At 50.7% G+C, this 24007-nt stretch overlaps 1 protein-coding gene across 1 annotated transcript; it reads right to left on the bottom strand.

Annotated features, from left to right (window-relative positions):
* Positions 1-5707: 5707 nt before the first annotated feature.
* On the bottom strand, positions 5708-23715 carry LOC137908338 (potassium/sodium hyperpolarization-activated cyclic nucleotide-gated channel 1). Its single transcript, XM_068752734.1, has 8 exons — positions 23366-23715; positions 21649-22072; positions 18228-18389; positions 14982-15200; positions 14111-14257; positions 11645-11885; positions 11086-11250; positions 5708-6621 (listed from the first exon to the last, which is right to left on the bottom strand). Exons 1-8 carry the CDS (start codon positions 23713-23715, stop codon positions 5708-5710), a joined length of 2622 nt encoding a protein of 873 aa, XP_068608835.1.
* Between the last annotated feature and the right edge of the window lie 292 nt (positions 23716-24007).

The following is a 24007-nucleotide window of genomic DNA, read 5'->3' as shown; positions in this document are numbered from 1 at the left end:
CCCCCCCCCCCCCCCCCCCCCCCATTTATAACACTCTGTCCCTCCTTGACTTCCCTCAGATCCACATTCCCATTGATTAAGGGAGGACCGGTCCAGCTCCACTGTCCTCTGTGGACCATGAACATCCAGAATCCAGGTGCTCTGAGGGAGGGCCCCTCCCAACCGGAGGACGTGTTGATTATCAATGATCTGGCAGTCACAGTTAACGCCGACCCCCCCATTCTGAGCAAACGGCCGGCCAGCTGGGGGGCCGGTGACTCACCAATCGAATCAGCAGGCGGCCAGACTCAAGGACGGCGGTGACAAACTTAAAATTCAGAGCATGATAGAGAGGACAGAGAGGACAAGAGAGGACAGAGAGGACAAGAGAGGACAAGAGAGGACAGAGAGGACAAGAGAGGATAAGAGAGGACAGAGAGGCTAAGAGAGACAGAGAGGACAAGAGAGGACAAGAGAGGACAAGAGAGGACAGAGAGGACAAGAGAGGACAGAGAGGACAAGAGAGACAGAGAAGACAAGAGAGGACAGAGAGGATAAGAGAGACAGAGAGGACAAGAGAGGACAAGAGAGGACAGAGAAGACAAGAGAGGACAGAGAGGATAAGAGAGACAGAGAGGACAAGAGAGGATAAGAGAGGACAAGAGAGGACAGAGAGACAGAGAGGACAAGAGAGACAGAGAAGACAAGAGAGGACAGAGAGGATAAGAGAGACAGAGAGGACAAGAGAGGACAAGAGAGGACAGAGAAGACAAGAGAGGACAGAGAGGATAAGAGAGACAGAGAGGACAAGAGAGGATAAGAGAGGACAAGAGAGGACAGAGAGACAGAGAGGACAAGGGAGGACAGAGACGACGAGACAGACGAGTTCGTCATCATGTCTTAAAGGGAGGACGTGAAGACAAACACAGAAACTGCTGTGTCGTTAGTGAACCCTAACCCTAACCCTACCCCCCCAGGAGCGTTAGTGACGAGGTCGTGTGAGGTCAGCAGGTGTGACAGTGACCTCAGGTGTTACCTGTGCATCCACCACCTGCAGAGGTGTAGCGGAGCACCCAGGACACACCCACAAAGGTGACCTGCCGATGTCTCTGCGGTGACATTATCGACTGTGATCACAGACATGTTGCTGCAATCAGCAGGCCGTCGCCTCCACCTGTGGATGAAACGCCCTGAGGCAGACGTGTGTACTCTTCATCGCACCCTCCTCTTCGTGACCCATTTCTACCAGGATGAAACGAACAATCAGTTTGATGGTCATCACGTTTTCATGATACCCTCCCCAGAGAGGGCGTGGCTTGAGCTGAACGTTTCCTCTATGGTGATTGGTTCTGAGGTCGGCGTGTTCTGGTCGACCAGTCTCAACGGTTTTCCTGTCATCAATAAACCGCCTGTGCTGTAAACTGCCACTTTAAGAGGGAGAGGCACGAATGGCATGATGGGAAAAAGAGTCCAGAAGGAGTCTTGTAGTACGTTCCGGAGCAGCAAGCTAGAGCAGGTTTGGTCCCTCTTTTCCGGAAGCCCTGTTTACTGTCTCACAAGATCCAATAGTCTTTTGGAGGCGGGGTCTGCAAGCTCTGATTGTCTTTCTAGTTTGATTTGGCAGAACTATTTAATTCATATAGTCTCAAATGAAAATGTCTCATTATGTTCAGTATTAATGTAAATACCATTGATTCAGCCCAAGGAGCTGAAACGGGGAGGCGGGGAGAAGAACCTGAAGCCTGCAGGTACCTCCAGCGTCTCAGATTAAACGTCTGCTGCTTGAATTCTTTGGGCAGAGAAAGAATTTTCTCTTGATCCAAATGTAATTCCAGATTACGTCAGGATTGCAGCAGACATCTGTCGTGCCGAGCAGCAAAGTGAGCGGCACAAAGGACGGACGCAGACGGGCTGCGTGTTGGACAGGATGGACTCCATTACCTCAGATCCATGTCATACTTTAGTTTGGAAAAAATTCAATCAGAGATTATGTTGTCTAACAGACGCTTCAGGATTCCACAGATTTAACTGGCCACAGAGGTCGTTCACTTCAATCCATTAAATCACAATTTGGTTTAGAAATTCCATCATTTTAATTCTCATCATTTTTGTCTAAATGCCATCCAATTTTCAAAAGATGTCCGTTTGTTCCAGCAATCTGTTCACGTCATGACTCATGATATTATCATTAACATGTTCATGGAAACTACAACAGAACGTCAATCCATAAGGGATTAGTTTTAATCTGGCCGGGTTTAACGAGCGCGGGATTATTTACTGTTACGCAGGAGGCTTTATGGTCACGTGACCACAGAGTCCAGGATCCGGCTCCATCAGGGGGAACCGCCATGTCCTCGTCCTCCAGACGACCAGATTGCACCAGTGGGATGACCTGCCTGCCTGCCTGTCTGTCTGCCTGCCTGCCTGCCTGCCTGTGATGACATCAGAGCGATAAACACAGTGATGACATCAAAGCGATAAACACGGTGATGACATCAAAGCGATAAACACCTTAACATCAAAGCGATAAACTCTTCCTTTTCTGCCTCAATCGAAACGTAAAGCAGGAAAAAGCTCCATCAACTCCCCGCCCGCTGGAAACAAGGACACACACGCACTTTAAGATGACAATATGTCGTTTATTTTCTATTTTGAAAAGATTGATTATTTACAAACAAAATAACCCAAAAATAAATCACGGATTTTTGACAAACACTGTTTGTCTGCATATTGTTGTAAGAAAGTTGACATTTATCTGTTCTCTGTATCAAGCCTTGCATTACATAATGAGCTGATCAATGATCAATGACCTGTGCGTGGCCACGCACGTCATCAGTAAACACGTGAAACCTCTGCGGCCATTCGTCTCACTTATTTTTGCATCTATTTGTTTATTCTCAAACCAACGGAACAAACAAAAACAAATATTCAAATACATGTGCTGGTATGCTGACGGACCGACGTGGTTGCCATGGAAACCGGGACTAAACGGAGCGCTGGGAGGATGCTCGCTGTATGAAGGTACGGTACAATCCGCGTCTCTTTAGTTCACACTTCAGTTTGAAGTATTACAATATTTAAAATATCTAGTCACGATTTTGTGGCTGGGACACGCCCCTTCAGGTGACGCCCCTTCAGGTGACGTCAGAGTAGCAAAGCCCAAACAGAGACCTTAAAGGGGACACATGATGAGAAACTCACTTTCCCATGTTTCTACAGTTATGTTGGATTTGGGTCATTATCAACCCAAAACAGCGAAATACACCGTCCAGTTCTGTAATCACGCACACACGCTTCTGTGACGTCACGGTGTGGAAACGTGCACATGATGTGCGTGCACATGCATCGCTTTGCAATGAACTGTGTTTCGTTCTCAGAGGCGTTTCTGTCAGAGCGGGTGGAGACAGAAAAGAGGGACGCTGTCCTGCAGCATCCGTTTGATGTTTGGACCAAAGACTGTCCCAGATATTTCACATCAGGGTCTGGGAGCTGCGTTAGCTTGGTGACCGTCACCTGCACACAGGTGAGCGGATCCCTGATGTCTCCAACCCAAACACAGTGCAGTTTAACCCAAAACCACACGAGCCAGCGTGGAAATCAAATCGGAATGAAAAAGAAAAACAAACACGTTTTGGTTTCGAGCAGTTAAACTAATAAACAAGGAATCCTTATTAAAGGATCTTAAATTACACTGAGGACAGGGAAGAGTTCACAGAGGCGGGGCTTTAAATCCTCCAATCAGGCCTCTCCCTGCGTCAGGTACAGCCAGCTATAGCATTGATCTCTGATGGAGCCTTTCGTCCCTAAACGCTGCGCCTATCGATGCCGCCCTATCGATGCCGCCCTATCGATGCCGCCCTATCGATGACGCCCTGTCGATGACGCCCTATCGATGCCGCCCTATCGACGCCGCCCTATCGACGCCGCCCTATCGATGCCGCCCTATCGATGACGCCCTATCGATGACGCCCTATCGATGCCGCCCTATCGATGACGCCCTATCGATGCCGCCCTATCGATGACGCCCTGTCGATGACGCCCTATCGATGCCGCCCTATCGACGCCGCCCTATCGACGCCGCCCTATCGATGCCGCCCTATCGATGACGCCCTATCGATGACGCCCTATCGACGCCGCCCTATCGATGCCGCCCTATCGATGACGCCCTATCGATGACGCCCTATCGATGCCGCCCTATCGATGACGCCCTGTCGATGACGCCCTGTCGACGCCGCCCTGTCGACGCCGCCCTATCGACGCCGCCCTATCGATGACGCCCTGTCGACGCCGCCCTATCGACGCCGCCCTATCGATGACGCCCTATCGATGACGCCCTATCGATGACGCCCTATCGATGACGCCCTATCGATGCCGCCCTATCGATGCCGCTCTATCGATGACGCCCTATCGATGACGCCCTATCGATGCCGCCCTATCGATGCCGCCCTATCGATGACGCCCTATCGATGCCGCCCTATCGATGCCGCCCTATCGATGACGCCCTATCGATGACGCCCTATCGATGCCGCCCTATCGATGCCGCTCTATCGATGACGCCCTATCGATGACGCCCTATCGATGCCGCCCTATCGATGCCGCCCTATCGATGACGCCCTATTGATGACGCCCTATTGATGCCGCCCTATCGATGCCGCCCTATCGATGACGCCCTATCGATGCCGCCCTATCGATGCCGCCCTATCGATGACGCCCTATCGATGCCGCTCTATCGATGACGCCCTATCGATGACGCCCTATCGATGCCGCCCTATCGATGACGCCCTATCGATGACGCCCTATCGATGCCGCTCTATCGATGACGCCCTATCGATGACGCCCTATCGATGACGCCCGGGTTCCTGAAAGAAGAGAACGCACCACGCAGCTTCTACCAAACTATTTACAGCACACGTATAGCTAATCTTTATGTCAGTCTATTGCATAATGGTGATAATCTTTAGTTTATAAATATTATAAATATACACAGAATTGTCAAGCAACATTAAATAACATCTCAGCCATCCGAAAAGAAACCCAAAGCAGACACTGGGACGGTCGATCCGTGAGCTGCTGCTGCCGGGTTCCGGGGGCTCAGCAGACTGTAGCTCTGTTGCCGAGGGCAACACAACGCTTAGTTACAGTATCTGTGTTTTAGGAAATGAGGGAGACTGGTTTCTGTGCTTTCTGAGATGACTTGTCAGAGTTGCTTGCATTTATTATTCCACAGTGGCGCCTAAAGTTAGACGCTTTAGATAATCCATCTCTTCCTCAGCGATAACAAAAGATGAAAGATAGTCCTCGTCAGAGTCCACGATGCATTCAAGTACCGGAAAACCAAAGTCATCCAGCGTGTAGAACGATGGTTATAGTTCTCAGGAAGGAAGACTCATCTTTATATTACAGCTTTTAAACTTACACACACACAGCCATAAAAACAGCAGTCTATATACACACCTATATATATATATTATATATCTATATATACATACATACATATAAATATATATGTAATGCAAATGGAGAGATGTATCTGTATAATATACATTCTTAAGTTTGTCTAAAATATAATACAGTAAAGGAGTCGTATGTACAGGATCTCTACGAGGTTATTTTAGAAGACGTCTGGAGAAACAAAGAACGTTCACGTTCTTCTCTTTTGTTGTATCTACATTTTAAAAAATGAATCGAAACAAAGTTTTTTTTTAAATCAATAAAGGAGAAAATGGAATCATAAATTTGATGCAAAACGCATTTTGTCTTGATCAGTCTCGGTACTGCTCAGGACAGAATCTCTCCTCGAGCCGGGGGCTTCCCTGTGCTGGGTTGAGGACGATGACGCCGCCGCCGCCGTACGCACCGGGGGCAACGCCCCCGATGACATCTGGCGGAACAAGTTGACCCGCTGGGGCACTGTGGTGCGGATGCCGCTCTGCAGATTCATCCCCTGGAGCCCGGCCGGCGTTGGCTGCACGGTGGAGGCGGGGTGAGCTCTGTCGTGTGGCAGCGATGGTTGGGAAGCTGATAAATGTCTAACATCACGACTCAAGTTGCCTGACTGAAGAGCGTGCGTGCTCTTCTGAGGGGAGGCGGCCTGCTGCTGCTGCGGCGGCGGCGGCGCTGACGCTGCGGGCTGCTGGATTAGAGACAGCTGGGAGGCGGTGCGTGAGCCGTACTGGAAGCTCCTGCTGGCCAGAGGGGTCTGCACCGGTGTGAAGGAGCAGGGAGACATGATGGCTCCCTGCTGCTGGGGGGGGGGCGGCTGGTTGGCTAAGGAAGAGTTCAGGTTTCCATGGGAGCGGCTGGGAGCGGGGTAAACCCCCTGAGCCGCTGCGGCAGGCAGCATGCGGGCAGCAGAGGCGTTGGCAATCGCTGAAGCGCTGAAGGTCATGGGGGCCGAGGCCTGCTGGAGCTGATTGGTGCTGAAGGCGGCGGGGAACGGCGGCTGAGCTGGGGAGTTAATGATGGAGTTTCCGGACAGCGGAGTCGAGTTCATCCCCGTGACCGACTGCTTGCGGTCCACCATCATCACCATCTCCCTGTCCTGACGGATAATCTGCTTCAAGATCTCGTTCTCCTGCGTGTTGAACACGCCGGCGTTCAGGTCCTTCTGGAACTTCTGCAGCAGCAACGAGTTCTTCTTCCCTGTTGGAGTGCAGGCGAGAGAGTTGAGCACAAAACAGCCGTGGCAAACTGTGGCTGCCCCACGCCGCAGGTGAAGGGCAGGGCTACAGGCGTTAAGGATGGGCGTGCAGCTTGTACGAGTCTGCAGGGAACCTTTGCCTTCGACCAGTCAATTCCAACAGATTCATCTTTTTGATTCCAATAAATATACGCGCTGAACTCTATCATTCTCACAAGCTGCATCTTCACATCCACTAAGGCCTGTTAAATGTTAACAGTAATGACGATGGGACTGTTTGAGGAGTGAAGGACAGATTAGGAGACAGTTTGGACTGAAGGTGCTGAAGGTGGGCGATGAAAAAGAACAATGCTGATGTTTGTACTCACAGAGTTAGACAGACTAATGCCGACCTTCAACCTCTGACCGCGTCGGTCTCATGACAAAAGGTGACAATAGAATACAAACACACTAAATGGATGGGCACACACGTCAAATATGCTAATGAGAACCTAATCTACTCCTCACAGATTGTTTAAGTGGAATTCTTTGAATGACTTAATAAAACATGATTCCACCAAACAGGTTTAGAACATCTCACTTCTGTGAACTTGCCTGCAAACGTGTCCCAACCGTTCACCAACTGATAATCAAATGTAACTAGCGGCATTTTAAAAGCAGCTTTTGGAGCACTGGCAGTAAAATGTGGTCAAATTAAGCATGAGAGACGTGCTGAAAGTGAGCTGAAGGTTTTAGCCACCATCAATCACTGGACAGCTTCCGGTCCTCTCAAGGCCAGCTGGGAGACATGTCCTTCACTCCAGAATATCCACAACTGGTGTATTTGTCCCCCCCCCCCCCTTTGACATTGTTGATCCGGACTGCGACATTCACTGCAGAGTCGTTAGGGACTAAAACTAGCATTCACTTACAAGGCTGCCTTCATCGCATATTTAAAGGTGACGATTGGAAGGACAACACAGATTAATTAAATCTCCAGAAGAACCGGAAGGATTTGCTGGATTCATTCACAGGGGTGAACAGTTAGGACTTCGATCCGTGTGTGATGTCATCAAGATTAAAAGGAAAAGGAAGGAGGTATAGAGGCGATGTCATCGGCGGCAGCGAGATAATAAAGCTCGTTATTTCAGCGTTGTTGCTCAATTTTTGACCAGCGTGGCGTTAATTAAAGGACTTAGCCCCCCCCACAGTTAGACAAGAACGGGAATACGGTAAGCGCTGCGCTAATCAAAATGTGGATGTGACGTGATAGAAGGGAGATCTGTGAATAAACACCCAGAATGCCTTGCAACGTAAACAACATTGGCGACCCCCAAAACAATACAGACTTTATAGCTTATAAGAAATAGTTATATATTTGTGTACATGTATTTACGTAGCAGAAGTACATTCTTGTGTTTTTAGACCGATTTGTCAAAACAGTCAGGGATCACTTTAAAAGAAACCCAAAACAAAGAAAAATCAAAAGTTGGGAAACTGAAAATAAATTGATCCGTTATATGTAAATAATACAGCATGGTGTCTACAGTGCTGTGATTGGTCTTTCCTGGTAGATCAATAGATCTAAATAGATCTAAAATACACAAATGCCTCTCGTCAATAAACTCAAAAATAAATCTCAAGCCAACTGACATTTAAAAACAAAGAAATAAAATCCTTGTTAACAATAAAGAAAACAAAATAAAATATACACAAATGCATTTAAGACAAGTTCCAATTTAAATTTGGATTTATTTAGCAAGAAGTGATTTAAGGTTAATTAATGCATCCCTACTAAAATACTATTTAGAGAGGATTCTTAATGGATTAAATGGAGGTCGATATCAGTGACATCACTGTAGCTCTGCTCTGATTGGTTCCAGTCAAGTCTTAATATCTAACGTAGCTAACAGTGACTGCTGAGATTGGCTCCAGCTTGGCCCGCGACCCGATGACGGATTAACCGGCTGGAAAATGAATGAATGAATGAATGAGCTAACAAAAGACAAATCATCTTTAAAGTCAGACAATCAGAAACAACGTTGTTTTTCTATTGGTGAAAATATGATTTCTGAATGAAATGAGGTTTCTGCAAGAGTTCACTAATCTACAGATGATGATTATAATCGAGATTATTCTTTGAAGAAAGGACTCAGAGATGAAATAAAAACACCAATAGAGCTGAGCACGTCTTCATAATCCAGGTATGTTACAAAAGAAACGTGACATGTAACACGGAATGAAGCACCTTTTGTTTCTTTGATTGTCTTTCTTTGACATTTCAAATGTGTCCAGAGCTGCCGTGGGCGACTCGACGCTGACGCCGGGCGTAAACATGAACGTGAGGCGTCTCATCAGGAGGAGCTTGAGAGCCGTTCCATTTAGCGAGTCTCTATCGCTAATTTGTTACCTGTTCGAATGCTGGAATTGGAATAAAGTGTTTACCTGATGCCTACTCTTCGGCCAGGACACTCTTGAAAACGAGATGTGCTCGTCTCAAGACGGACTCCTGGTCAAATAATTTTTAGATAGATAAAAGATAATGTCAAATGTGCAACAGGTTATTGGTTCCAAAGCATGGTTACAGTTTTCTTTCCTTTTCAGAGCAAGACAAGCAGGTAACCAAGTGCAGTTTAAATATAGAAATGAGACAACCAGCACAGATCATGACAGTGTTTCTCCCTTGTATGAGACAAACCCCTTTATGGTCGGTCTGAAATGAGGGATGGTGTCAGCGTTTACTCTGATAGCTCCGATCAAAGCTGGCGCCGCTCAAAAAGGGCAAATGTAGATTTGGACTGTTGTGGCCAAAGGGCATACGGTATGTTGTGTCGGGCACAAATCCATACATCTCAGGGCAGGGCCAAGGATCCCTGCCCTAAATCTCCTCTCGAATTACACTCACATGCCAGTGTGACGGGTTTGGGTTCATTCGAGTGCTGAATGCATTCATGAATTAACCATTTATTATTGATCACCTTCTCCTTTGCCTTCCTCAAGCCACAACTGAGTCTCGCTGAAGCTGCCATCAGCAGGTTTGATATGAATAAACCAAGATGGAGACTGTTTATCGGCTTATTATTACTGTTAGAGCAAATATCTCTGGATCTTCTCACAGTGAGGGGACCAGTATCTCACTAACCTCCCATCCGAGTGTAACGTTGAGGAGAACTGATGAATCCTGATTCTGAATCTAGGGCTTCTTATTGATGTGCCTGATCCGGACAATAAATGCAAAAAACACGAAGCCGTGACAAAGACAAACACTAAGAAATAAAAAGCAGACAAAAGGAGAGCTTACTGATATGAGCCAGCACTGTCATACTCTCGTTATGCTAATTCAACTGCTTAACATAAACATTATGTCTTGGTAGACACTAAAAAATGCTGTCAACAAGGCAGGTTTGTTAAAAGCTAACGGTACGCAACAAATCAATTCACGGGGTTTATTGCAATAACTATTGTCTTCATATGTAACAGATTATTATAAGTGTCATATTACATTGTGGTTTCTGCATGAAAACATTTAGCTGTGGAGAGCGCCTCGCTCCACTTTAAACAGATTTCAGGTGATTCACGGTGCCGTTACAGGAGACATTTACTCTTCACCGCTTCAGCTAAACAAGAGAGAAATGATATATCTAACAGTGAAAACAGGGAGGAGCTAACGAATTTAAATATGCTTTTTCAACTTAAGATGCACCGAAAACCTTTTTGGTAATAAACAATATTCAAACCCTAAATAAGTCCAGAACTACCCGAGACCAATGATTTATACATTGATTATTAGAGACCAATATGTTGGTGAAATGCAGGTGTATCTTCCTCTCATGATCTTTATAATCATTATTAAACATAAAATGTTATACCAGTAAAGAGTTATCATGAGAAAGACGCAGGCGTGGTAGCATGAGGGTCAATGCCCCCGCCCAATGCCCCGCTCGCATATACATGTGCCCCTTTTTGAAACCAATTCAAAGGTCTGAATCGTCGATGCTCCTGTTGATGAGGGTATGGCTGAACGTACTCATGGTCCTGCCTGCTGACAGCGGGCTGGACCTGATGGATGGGGGGGGGGCTCTTAGTGCCTGATGTCACCGGGCCCTGCGTTTATCTATTGTACAGGGTCCGGATGATTTTCTGGTATGGGGTGGGGTGCTGCTCATACCCAGGAGTGCAGATGAGTGGCAAGAAGTCCAGACACGCATGCATGTGAGGTTAGCTTCCATCCACTCGCTGGCATTAAGCAGGGGGGGGGGGGGTGCAAACTGACTCCCTCCTGGACAGCGACATGCACTGCCTTCCAGCTAATCCAACCATTTAGTATATTTATTTAAGACAGACATGGGGAAATCTAAATGTAAAGAAATAGCTTACAGGTCATGCAGCACAGACACGATGCTTTAATGAAGAGACGAGGCAAACAGATAAAGACAAGACGACAAGGCACAGTGACAGGCAAGACAGCCAACCACGGCCGGCCTTACCGATGCGGTCCAACCGATCGATGGCGACAGTCTCGAAAGCGCGCCGCATCATGGGGTACTCCTCGAGCACCTCGTTGAAATGGTCCACAGACAGGGAGAAGAGTCGACAGTAGGTGTCGGCACGCACACTCGCCGTCCGTCTGCCCTTGGTGAGCAGACAAATCTCTGGCAGGAATAGAGATAGACAGGAAAATAAAGCCATGAAGAGCAGCACGAATAATCCCAGTAGCCGGAACACAGAGTACACATCACATACCGGGACGATGCCGACGGACCTTCAGGACAGAAGAGGCAAATAATGAGAAGCCCATCAGCAGAGCTGTCGTTAGCGTTAAACTAAGATCCTCCAGCAGGGGGCGAATGTTCCCATAAGCGTATTACTGCATCAGTACTCAGTTCCTAATGTACAACTACACAGGAGTACAGTTACAGAGCCTCCATGTATGGAATGCAGGCCCTGCGGCTCGGCTGGTATCTGAACACATGCACACGCTGCAGGCGCAGCATTCTCGCATGGCAGTACCAACACATATAATTAACGGCAGTATTTTGTTCCTACCTCCAAAGTAAGATCCGTCCGTCAGCTTCATCTCCTTGTTGAACTTTGTGATGACACTTGCGACCCCGTGTTGGATGAAGTACATCTTCTTCCCGACCGTTCCTTCTCGGATGATGTAGTCGTTGGGCTGGAAGACTTCAAACTTTAACTTGCTTAGCATCCCCGTCACAAAGTTGGGGTCTGCGTTGGCAAACAACGGCATGGTGGCCACAAGCTTCCGGCAGTTGAAGTTGACAATTTCCTGGTGGAGAAAAATGTTTTGGTCAGACGAATGATTTCTACTGAAAACCTATAAATAAGCGTCAGCTACAACACGAAACACCAGCACAAATCCCCCCTAATACTTCTAAAGCTCTTCCCATCGCTCCCGAGAGGAACCCATTTGGCACGCGCGTGAGCTGCTGATGAGTCGGCTGCAGGCCATCTCTCCGGTCTCATCCTGTCCCGCCGGACCCCGGGGAGATTAGGAGCTTGTTTGTTGACCAATACAGCTCTGTTGCTGCGCAGATGGAAAGCCAGGGCAATCGGCATCTATGACGGTTGTTGTTGACCCCACACGAGGGATCGCTCTCCTCCAGTGACAACAGGCAGAGATAACCAATCTCTGGACGCTTGCTAGCTCCACAGACGCGATGCAAAGATGTCTGCTCAGCACAGGATGCTGCTGCTGCTGCTGCTGCCACGGGCTCTGACCTTAATCATGCATGAGAACTAATGAATTCTAGAAGAAACCATTTTCAGGACCAGCAGGGGTCCTTTTGGGGAAACAATCTTGGGCTAAGCCTATCTAAGGAATTGTCATACAGACCAGAGCAACAAACAGGGAGGAAAAGAAAGGTGGGGCGGAGAGAACCCACCCGGAGAGAACCCACGCAGACACGGGGGGAACCCAGAGAGAACCCACGCAGACACGGGGGGAACCCGGAGAGAACCCACGCAGACACGGGGGGAACCCAGAGAGAACCCACGCAGACACGGGGGGAACCCAGAGAGAACCCACACAGATAGGGGGGGAACCCGGAGAGAACCCACGCAGACACGGGGGGAACCCGGAGAGAACCCACACAGATAGGGGGGGGACACGGAGAGAACCCACGCAGATAGGGGAGAACCCGGAGAGAACCCACGCAGACAGGGGAGAACCCGGAGAGAACCCACGCAGACACGGGGGGAACCCAGAGAGAACCCACACAGATAGGGGGGGAACCCGGAGAGAACCCACGCAGACACGGGGGGAACCCGGAGAGAACCCACACAGATAGGGGGGGGACACGGAGAGAACCCACGCAGATAGGGGAGAACCCGGAGAGAACCCACGCAGACAGGGGAGAACCCGGAGAGAACCCACGCAGACAGGGGAGAACCCGGAGAGAACCCACACAGATAGGGGGGGGACACGGAGAGAACCCACGCAGACACGGGGGGAACCCGGAAAGAACCCACACAGATAGGGGAGAACCCGGAGAGAACCCACACAGATAGGGGAGAACCCGGAGAGAACCCACACAGATAGGGGAGAACCCGGAGAGAACCCACACAGATAGGGGAGAACCCGGAGAGAACCCACACAGATAGGGGAGAACCCGGAGAGAACCCACACAGATAGGGGAGAACCCGGAGAGAACCCACGCAGACAGGGGAGAACCCGGAGAGAACCCACACAGATAGGGGGGGGACACGGAGAGAACCCACGCAGATAGGGGAGAACCCGGAGAGAACCCACGCAGATAGGGGAGAACCCGGAGAGAACCCACGCAGATAGGGGAGAACCCGGAGAGAACCCACGCAGATAGGGGAGAACCCGGAGAGAACCCACGCAGATAGGGGAGAACCCGGAGAGAACCCACGCAGACAGGGGAGAACACACAAACTCTGATTTCTCCAGTGCATTCCACACAATCCAACCACTGATTAGCAGAAGAAGCAGAGCACAGTAAAACTACTGTGCTCTGCTTCTTCTCCTTCTTCTCCTTCTTCTCCTTCTGAATCAAAGAACGTCGTATTTTAAGGGCAGTGATTCAGCGCATGTCGATGCGAGCTCTTCTGCCGCGGCGTGATTGGCGTGCTTTCACGCGTCGGCCCCCGGGGCGCAGCGGGCGCTCTGCAGATTTAAACTTTGCTTGCTCTGCACGGCGAACGAAGCCTGCAGGATATTCTGTGCAGGAAAGTCGTACCTTTAAACCACCATAGCTGCGAGTATTAAACTCTGCAAGGTGACTTAATGAGGCTGCATGAGAAATGGTCACGATTTCCTCGCCTGCTGTGCTTTTCATTCTTCTACTCTTCATCCACCTGCATCATGACCCAAGTAATCTGCTGACTCAAAGGGGTCAGCCAAGAATTTAAAATCGGACTCCTTCACATGTGCGACGCTTCAGACTAAATACAGCGTCTAAACGGGGCTGCAGCGGCTCTGTCCATCCACATGAAGAGTGTGAAGTGTGAATCCAGGTGCGCTGGGCTCACCTCTTTGAGCGGGTCGTTGAGTTCGCTCAGGATGTTGTCTTCATCAAAGATCTTCCCTTGGTATCGATGTTCGTAGTAGTCGTGGATTTTCTGCCGCATGTCTGCTGGGAGCTTGTGGAAGGACATGTACTGTTCCACTTGTTTGTACTGGGAAGGCAAAAACACGAGAGCAGCACAAATTATGACATGAATATATGTGAAATAGGAAAAACAGCCAAAAGTGTGCGTTTGTGCTGCTGCATTAAGGACAATCTGCTCTCACACACGTCCGTCAATGTACAACAAAATTGGATGATTTGCATTTTGTGCATCCATTTAGCTTAACGTCTTTAGCATGATGCTGCTGTGGGTTTTCTAATGTACAATTGAACCCTGTTTTTAATTAGTGAATCATTAGCAGCTTCACACAACATTATACTACATTAGCGTTTTCTTGCACAGGCATGAAATGAGACAAGAACAGATGGTGCTCCCAGAGACTGCGACACTGCACCAAAAACACGGAAAGCGCCTGGCAAGGTCAGCCCATCTTTATTTATTTTCACTGATAGCAGCTAAAAGCTAAATGCGTTTACACACAAGGTGTAGTTAATGCACTGGTATTTTAGTGTGTTCTGGTCCCAGTCAAGGTGACTCTGCCTGTTCTGAGAAGACTTATGGGAACAACCTCCAGCAGGATAACTGATGTGGACTTTGTGTCCCAATCCATCGGTCTTAATGCAGGTCGGGCTGCAGCTCACAAACATTTATCATTTACGTCATTGAATCTCATGAATTTAGTCATTGCAGCAGAATAATAATCATTTGGTGATGTAAATGACATGCATTATGGCATTTAATATAAGGAGGTGTGCCATTGTTTGTCTTTTACCTTTTCTTGGTATTGCCTTCGTGAGGAGTCGAGCGATTGGATCAGAGCTGTGGCGTGACCCACAAACATGGCGTAGCATGTCGCGCCTACAATCATACTCAGCATGGTGATCCACAGGTCAGACATGCTGACAGGTGCGCGAGCGCCATACCCGATGCACAGCATGTGGCTCATGGCTTTGAAGAGGGCATAAGAGTACTGCTTACCCCAGGAAACGTTCTGTAGAGAGGAAGTTGAGAGTTACTGCAAGGGAAGAGCCGGTAATGTCCTTCCTCCAGCATGCATCTTAAGTAACAGCGTAACGCCCCGGCTGACTGGTACAAACAAGATACCCGCGATCAGCCCAATGATTTAGTGCACTAATCAATCAGTCTATTGGACACCACAGTCATACTGAATCTGGCCGACTAATTCGGCCTATGAGAAAGATGTGATTAACAATTCAATATTAATTCTACTGTTAAAGTATTTAAAACCGTAGTGCATGATAATAAAGGTTAACGGCTGCTGATTATTTGTTCATAATGAGGATGCCATCATTTAACAATTTAAAATGACTAATTACAGCTTTCTATTGCAAGTTATGCAAGCTTCCTGAGAATGAAAAGAAATAATTCTGCCTGAAAGTCAACGTCTCAGCGATACAGAACTTTGAAGGCCATTCAATAGGGGTGAGAACCCCTTAAACAAACAGCATCTTCATTATCACTGATTGTATTTGCCCTTTTCCTGCTGTTACAGTAAGAGACTAGCAGCATGGCTGCTGCTGCACATCACCACAGCATGACCTTTCTCCATCAATCACACACGCAGAAAGAAACCCTCAATCAGAAAGGTTAAACTCAGCAAAATGCCCTTTCCAGTGTTGTAACCAGGCATACCTGATACCTGACAGTTCGGATGGTAATACTCGTGCACCTCTGAATAAGCAAAGACGCACCCAGAGGAGTGTGATTTAACTCCTCCTCCATCATCAGCAAGGACTCTCCGAAAGCGTTGCTGTGATAAGCATTATTATTATTGCAGGTTTGATTAGCAGAGCTTCTGCTTTTCCTGCTATTACAGGGAGTGATTCACTGCAGGTCTAACGCAGCCTGGGGGGTAACGGGGGCAGAGTCTCCTTGAGCCGGTCCCAAGCCCGGATAAATCCAGACGGTCGCGGCAGGAATGGCATCCGGCCTAAAAGCTTGCCAGAATTAAGCATGCAATCGACGAGAAGGTTGGGTTGCTGTGGCGACCCCTCACGGGACCAGAAGAAAGTCCAGTAGTAGCATTATCTCGTCTGGTGTAAAGTACATGCAGCCTGTACAAAGGAGGAAGCCGCTCTCAGGCCATTAGTCGAGATGATAAGAGTCCTGCCCTGCAGCACTCAGCAGTATCTGCAGTCCTCGTTGGGCCCCCCCCCCTCTCTGAGGGAGACGCCGAGTACCAAGCCAGCAATCATTCCTGAGCCAACGCTGAATACCCACCAACACTCAAGCATTGTGACGGGGTGAAAAGGTGAATCTCACCTGTGGGTGAGGCTTTTCACTTTGCATCTGCAAGTCCACAGTCAACACACAAGCCTCAACCTCTGCAAGGATCCACAGCAAGGGGGGTGACGATTGGATGTTCAGCACAAACCTCAGCAAGGGGGGGTGACGATTGGATGTTCAGCACAAACCTCAGCAAGGGGGGGTGACGATTGGATGTTCAGCACAAACCTCAGCAAGGGGGGGTGACGATTGGATGTTCAGCACAAACCTCTTTCCTGTTGCTTCACAGTCTCATGTAAATTATGTTTAGCTGAAGCTAACTTTATGACAGCGCAGTTTATTCTCCGGCACGCGCTCTGCTCACGCCTCCAAAGTCACCTCCAATTGGCTTCGATTACGTCGCTCAAATTTCTTGAAAATTAATTGGCTGAGTAAACAGGAGCTATAAATGTACCGTAAACAAGCAATTATGGGAAATGTGGAGTTTCGTAGACTTTACCCGTGAAATACTCACTTTGTGGGCATTTATAGTTTATTAAATGTGGAGTTTCTTTTGGTCCCGCAGCGTCCACTCAGCCATTGAGACAGAGCCACATTTACTTATTCTAATCAAATTAAAAATTAAAGCAGAGTTTGAAAGTGTGAACATGCACGCACCTTTACATGGTTATAAGGGGCTGAATCACGACAACGTTAACCTCTTTTCAACTAGCTTCCATAACCTAGTTAAGGCACAACATACTGTAATGTCTCATTTTGCATTTCTTTCATCAGTCGTCCTGCTGCTCCTAAAATGCCCTGACTGTATTCTAAAAACACCCCCTATGAAGTATTTAAGCCTTCCAAATAACAAATAGACTTTTTCTTTGTGAGAACAGAAGTATTCAAATACTTTACTTCAGCAAATAATACAGAAAAATACTCCACCACAAAAGTAAAAGTCCTGTCTGAAAATCAACAACAACAAAATCAGTCCATACTTGGTGGTAGTGAAGCTACTATTGTAGCCACAGCTGCCCCGCGGTAGCCACGGCTGCCCCGCGGTAGCCACGGCTGCCCCGCGGTAGCCACGGCTGCCCCGCGGTAGCCACGGCTGCCCCGCGGTAGCCACGGCTGCCCCGGGGTAGCCACGGCTGCCCCGCGGTAGCCACGGCTGCCCCGCGGTAGCCACGGCTGCCCCGCGGTAGCCACGGCTGCCCCGCGGTAGCCACAGCTGCCCTTGACAGAAGCAAAGCTGCCAATTTGCACTATCGGCCCTCCTGACCACCACTGACATTCACTCGCTCACTACATTCACCCCACCGTCACCCCGAAAGTAAAACAGCATTACAGGATGATAAAGGGGCTTCAAAGCGAGGCCTTGTAGGGTTACAGTGCAATATAGACATAAAAGCACATTTTAAGAATCCCTAACCTGCTAAAATGATAATCCTTAAATATCTACTGCATATTGAATTTTCAGCCACCCTTTGGAGCCTAACTTAGATGAAGTAGTGAACTAAATACAGACTTGTTAAAATAATAAATAGCTGTAATGCGGGTTTGCTGTCAATCAAAAAACAAAAAGCACACATTTGTCAGTTTCTGTCTGAATATTCTACCATTAACTCTTAAAACTGACTGCAAGAATTCTGACAGCCGTAGCAAAGCTCAAGCCAAGAGATATATACTCAACATTCAGCGGCGCCCTCAGATACTACACAGTATACACAGTCTGGTTTTCATCAAATGTCAAAATAACAAACAAAGGAGCGGAATGTGTAATACTTACAACCATACCGTTTAGGGACACCCAGCAGTCGGGGGGGAAGTCTTGGAGGAGAGGCACCAGATACTGGAGGCAGCCATCCCAGTGGCACAGAAGAAGCATCATCCCTATCAAATTAAATATTCTTACCACTGCGCTGGCGAGGTCATAGGTCATATGAAAAATCTGCCAAAGAGAAAGAAAGATGGAGAGAGGCCTCAGTTAGACCTGTGCAGCACGCATACAGTGTAAGTACGCTGATTTTAACTCTAAATAGATTCACATATTGTGTTAAAAGCAGTCCACACACAGCATCAAAAGATGTTTCCTGAATATTAAGAAAATAGTCGTCAAAAAACACTGGAGAACTGTGTGTGTGTGTGTGTGTGTGTGTGTGTGTGTGTGTAACAAGCACAGAGTATGTAAAACCCTGAACAGTGATTTCTATTTTCTTATAAAACCTTATTTATTTCCAGGGCCAGCCTTTATATTCACATTATTTGCATTTACTTTTTTGATGATGATGATGATGATGAATATATTTATTAGATGGAATGTTAGAGTACAAGTACAGTCACAAGTACTGGTTAGCCACTGCTAACCGTTAACCAACCCGCTCACGCCCCTGGTAGAGTGTGGACCGCGTGCTGGTTAGCCACTGCTAACCGTTAACCAACCCGCTCACGCCTCAGGCTAACGTGTCCAGCTGGACTCGTTCTTCCTCCTTTCTTTCCTTTCCTTTTCCTCTATTTCTGTGTCCCTCCGTTCTACCATCGGGCTCATTGTGCCGTTCTGCCGGCTCGCCCCCCCGGCTCCCCCCCCCTCTGGGTCTATTTTGGTGGTGTGAGCGTGATAACCTCAACACTACTGTTCTGCCTTAATCTGCGCTCAGCCATTCAGCGCTGTGTTGGCAGCGTCTCCTCGGCTGGGGGGTCACCGGTGGGATGCTCGCTGCATTGCTGCATCGGGGGGGGGGGGTAATGCATGCAGGTACTGTGAGTTCTTTTAAGAACTAAAATATTATATGTGGAAAAAGGCTGAGTCCATCAGGGGAGCATGCAGATGTATTTATGGAGGAGGAGGAGGAGGAAGAGGAGGATGAGGAGGAGGAGGATGTTCTATCGATTTGTACCTGTAAACTGAGAAGCAGAAACAACGGCGGCAGTTCAGGTATTCAGGTCGGAGGAAACGTCTCCAGAAACGAGGCTGCAGAACTCGTCAGGGCGATTAGATGATTCATTCATTCATTAGTCAGGATGCTAACCAGTGAGCTCACTGTGAAGCTCCGGGGGGGGGGCAGGCTCACGCCTTCACTATTAATAAAGCTGATGCCATTTAGTCTCCATAGCAACACAGTGAGTCCTGCTGGGACTCGTGTTTTGGGGGAGTGGCCTGTGGTTGCTGTAAGGAGATTAGCGCCGTGAGAGCAGGAGGGATTGGACAGACTGACCTGCTGTGTTCATGTAAACATCAGCGCACACCTGTAAATGCACACCTGTAAATGCACACCTGTAAATGCACACCTGTAAATGCACACCTGTAAATGCACACCTGTAAATGCACACCTGTAAATACACACCTGTAAATACACACCTGTAAATGCACACCTGTAAATGCACACCTGTAAATGCACACCTGTAAATGCACACCTGTAAATGCACACCTGTAAATGCACACCTGTAAATGCACACCTGTAAATGCACACCTGTAAATGCACACCTGCTCCAATCAATAACAGAGCCCGCTCACACACCTCTGACTCGGCTACACTTCAATCACATAAAGCCTAGTCTCATCAGCTGATCAATAATAGGCAGAGAGATGGCTGCTTCTGTAAATGCATCCACCACAGCAGAGGAAGAGGAGGAAGGGGGGGAGGAAGAGGAAGGGGAGGAGGAAGGGGGGGGGGGCAGGGGAGGAAGCTAAATGCTTCACCAGTTACTGATGAATGATTCTGCACGAGGAGAGCCATTATTAAGAATCAGTCTTCATGTAAGGGGGGGGGCAGATCATAAGAGTCTTCCTCAGCTCAGCGACCAGGAATCACCAAAGTACCCCCCCCCCCCCCCCCCCCCAGATCCAGGAATTAACCCAGATTAGCCTAATCTCTACACGTATCACTTTAACCCAAGACGATGTCTGCAGACACCGGGGGGGGGGGGGGGGGGGGGGGTATCCCCCGGGGGCAGAGCCGCTTTTACCCCACCGGCTGGGGGGTTAACGCAGATCACAAAGAACGACGGCGCTGATTAGGAGCAGGCGGGTAGAGGGTGGAGCAGGCGGGTAGAGGGTGGAGCAGGCGGGTAGAGGGCGGAGCAGGCGGGTAGAGGGCGGAGCAGGCGGGTAGAGGGCGGAGCAGGCGGGTAGAGGGTGGAGCAGGCGGGTAGAGGGTGGAGCAGGCGGGTAGAGGGTGGAGCAGGCGGGTAGAGGGTGGAGCAGGCGGGTAGAGGGCGGAGCAGGCGGGTAGAGGGCGGAGCAGGCGGGTAGAGGGCGGAGCAGGCGGGTAGAGGGTGGAGCAGGCGGGTAGAGGGTGGAGCAGGCGGGTAGAGGGTGAAGCAGGCGGGTAGAGGGTGGAGCAGGCGGGTAGAGGGTGGAGCAGGCGGGTAGAGGGTGGAGCAGGCGGGTAGAGGGTGGAGCAGGCGGGTAGAGGGTGGAGCAGGCGGGTAGAGGGTGGAGCAGGCGGGTAGAGGGTGGAGCAGGCGGGTAGAGGGTGGAGCAGGCGGGTAGAGGGTGGAGCAGGCGGGTAGAGGGTGGAGCAGGCGGGTAGAGGGTGGAGCAGGCGGGTAGAGGGTGGAGCAGGCGGGTAGAGGGTGAAGCAGGCGGGTAGAGGGTGGAGCAGGCGGGTAGAGGGTGGAGCAGGCGGGTAGAGGGTGGAGCAGGCGGGTAGAGGGTGGAGCAGGCGGGTAGAGGGTGGAGCAGGCGGGTAGAGGGTGGAGCAGGCGGGTAGAGGGCGGAGCAGGCGGGTAGAGGGCGGAGCAGGCGGGTAGAGGGTGGAGCAGGCCCTTAGAGGGTGGAGCAGGCGGGTAGAGGGTGGAGCAGGCGGTTAGAGGGTGGAGCAGGCGGGTAGAGGGTGGAGCAGGCGGGTAGAGGGTGGAGCAGGCGGGTAGAGGGTGGAGCAGGCCCTTAGAGGGTGGAGCAGGCGGGTAGAGGGTGGAGCAGGCGGTTAGAGGGTGGAGCAGGCGGGTAGAGGGTGGAGCAGGCGGGTAGAGGGTGGAGCAGGCGGGTAGAGGGTGGAGCAGGCGGGTAGAGGGTGGAGCAGGCGGGTAGAGGGTGGAGCAGGCCCCAAATGATGACGTGTTGGCGAGCGGAGGCACGACGGGCCTCATGCATCCCGACTAGCAGGTATAAAGTCACAGGAAGACATAAATATCGTACCGTCGACACATCGAGTATGCCCCCCCCCCTTTATTGGGGGGCGCCCCCCCCCTCTGACACACATACGCACCTCCTCCCACTGGTGGATGTATCTGATGAGGCGGGACAGCCTCAGCAGACGCAGCAGACTGAGGATCTTGGTGAAGCGGACGATCCTTAGTGCGCGGGCCGTTTTATAAACCTCCGAGTCGAAGCCCTTCTCCACGATCAAAAAGATATAATCCACCGGGATGGAGGACAGGAAGTCCACCACGAACCAGCTCTTCAGGTAGTTCATCTTGATGACCTTCGGGTCCAGGATGATCTCGGAGCTCTCCTCGTTGACGATCCCCGTCCTGAAGTTCATGACCAGGTCCACCAGGAAGATGGTGTCCGAGGCCACGTTGAAGACCAGCCAGGTGGTGGTGGTCTGCTCCGAGAAGAAGGTTATTCCCACCGGGATGATGATGAGGTTCCCCATCATCATGATGAGCATGATCAGGTCCCAGTAGAACCTGGAAGAGGTGGACAGGAAGGGAGTTAGACCGGCAGTGGGAGGAGCTTCCCTCCGAGCGGCTCTGCAGGCCTTCAGAGGAAGCACGGCTGAGGACCCCCCCCCCCCCCAGGCCGGGAACAGTCACCACAAACAGCTTTTCACTTACTGGCTGCTCTTCATGGAACGTGAAGGTTGGAATCCAACTCGGCAGCATTCGTCCTCTGAGGACGGGGACTGTGGGGGCCCACGGGGTCCCACAAAGGGGACGGAGACAGAAGCAACCTGCTCCTTTCACAAAGCCTCTCCTCCCCCCACGGGTCCCTTCACTGCCCCCCCACAGGGCCCCCCACGGGTCCCTTCACTGCGCCCCCCACGGGGCCCCCCACAGGGCCGAGGTCGCACCTCAACCATCAATAATGAATATCACCGCCCCCCCATGAATCTTTAAGCAGCCCCCGTCTCCGTAAAGACCAGGACCAGGGACAGCTCCGACGGGCACCGCGGGGCAGACAGCGGGCGAGCGCGTGCAGCGCGTGCGTGCGGGATCTCAGAAGCAGCTGATTCAACTCAAACGGCTTCCAGGCTGCGCGTCACGGCGCGGCCGGTTTGAGCACGTTCAGTACGAGGCCGCGCCGAGCAGCACCTGTCCAGGTGAGACAGATCATGCTTTTACCGCATCCTGTGCGTGTTTAGAACCGCGACGCCGCAGTGCATTGTCACGCCGTGCCCGCGTCCCGTCGGCCCTGCATGCGCGAGAACACGTCGCACCGACGAGCGTTAACGTGGCGCCAAATGCGCGCTCGCGTGCGCGTTTTCAAATCATGACATTCGCGATCCTTTTCCCAAGGACGTGCACGGAAACACCTTCTGCAGCCTGAACGCATGAGAATGCCGCAATGAAACGCACACTCTCCGGGTGCGTGTGCGCGTCAGGACGGGCTGAGCGTGTGCCGATGTACGGGTGGATGATCCGGGGGGGGGGCTCTTACCTGAAGTCGCTGAACGGGTGGATGATCCGGGGGGGGGGGGGGGGGCTCTTACCTGAAGTGGTTGAACGGGTGGATGATCCGGGGGCGGGGGGGGCTCTTACCTGAAGTCGCTGTACGGGTGGATGATCCCGGGGGGGGGGGGGGGGGGCTCTTACCTGAAGTCGCTGTACGGGTGGATGATCCGGGGGGGCTCTTACCTGAAGTCGCTGTACGGGTGGATGATCCGGGGGGGCTCTTACCGGAAGTGGCTGAACGGGTGGATGATCCGGGGGGGCTCTTACCGGAAGTGGCTGAACGGGTGGATGATCCGGGGGGGCTCTTACCGGAAGTCGCTGTACGGGTGGATGATCCAGTACCCGGCCGTCTGGACCCGCTCCTGCTCCTTCTCCACCGCTTTCTGGCTGCCGAACATCCGCAAGGAGAACTTATTGACTCCGGGCTGCATCATGGCCCCAAATTGTCTCTGCATGAATCCGTGCCTGCCCCCCCCGTCCAGGTCGTCGAACCCGACCATGGCCTCCTCCCGCTCCCCCTTGAAGCCCACCGAGTTCCCGTGCTCCTTCGTGTTCTGGCTCCCGGCGTTGTTCTTCTGGACCGAGTCCTGCCTCTGGAAGACATTATTCCCGTCGGCCTTGTCCTCCTTGCTGGACAGCGAATTGGACTTGTCCTCCATGGCGCGTCCCGTCTGGCCGTTGCGTCTCCTGCTCGCCGTGAGCTCTCCGGTCGCGTTCGATGCCCTTCAGACTGCGCTGCAGACTGATGATCAGCTTCCTGGGCTTACCGCCATCTAGCGGCGGCCACGCGCCTCGCTCCGCGCGGCACTGCGGCTTCACTGGCACCAGCCGCTGCGCCTCATTTACATAATGTGGATCATGATGCCCCCCGCCCCCCCCCCCGGCTCCTATGTCATCACTTTCAGGAGGAGGCCAATCAGGGGTCAAGGGAGCTCCGTGTTATTCCGGGGG

Source organism: Brachionichthys hirsutus, chromosome 19 (genome assembly GCF_040956055.1).
Source record: "Brachionichthys hirsutus isolate HB-005 chromosome 19, CSIRO-AGI_Bhir_v1, whole genome shotgun sequence".
Lineage (NCBI taxonomy): Eukaryota > Metazoa > Chordata > Actinopteri > Lophiiformes > Brachionichthyidae > Brachionichthys > Brachionichthys hirsutus.
The sequence above is the reverse complement of the archived record's forward strand: the minus strand, read 5'-3'. Positions and strand labels throughout refer to the sequence as shown.

Excerpts from the sequence above, each read along its gene's own strand:
- LOC137908338 (XM_068752734.1), bottom strand. The coding sequence starts at position 23,715 with ATGGAGGACAAGTCCAATTCGCTGTCCAGCAAGGAGGACAAGGCCGAC. Across the intron at positions 18,390-21,648 it reads ACATCCACCAGTGGGAGGAG|ATTTTTCATATGACCTATGA; the intron begins GTGCGTATGTGT and ends TCTCTTTGGCAG. Across the intron at positions 11,886-14,110 it reads TCAACGACCCGCTCAAAGAG|GAAATTGTCAACTTCAACTG; the intron begins GTGAGCCCAGCG and ends TTTCTCCACCAG.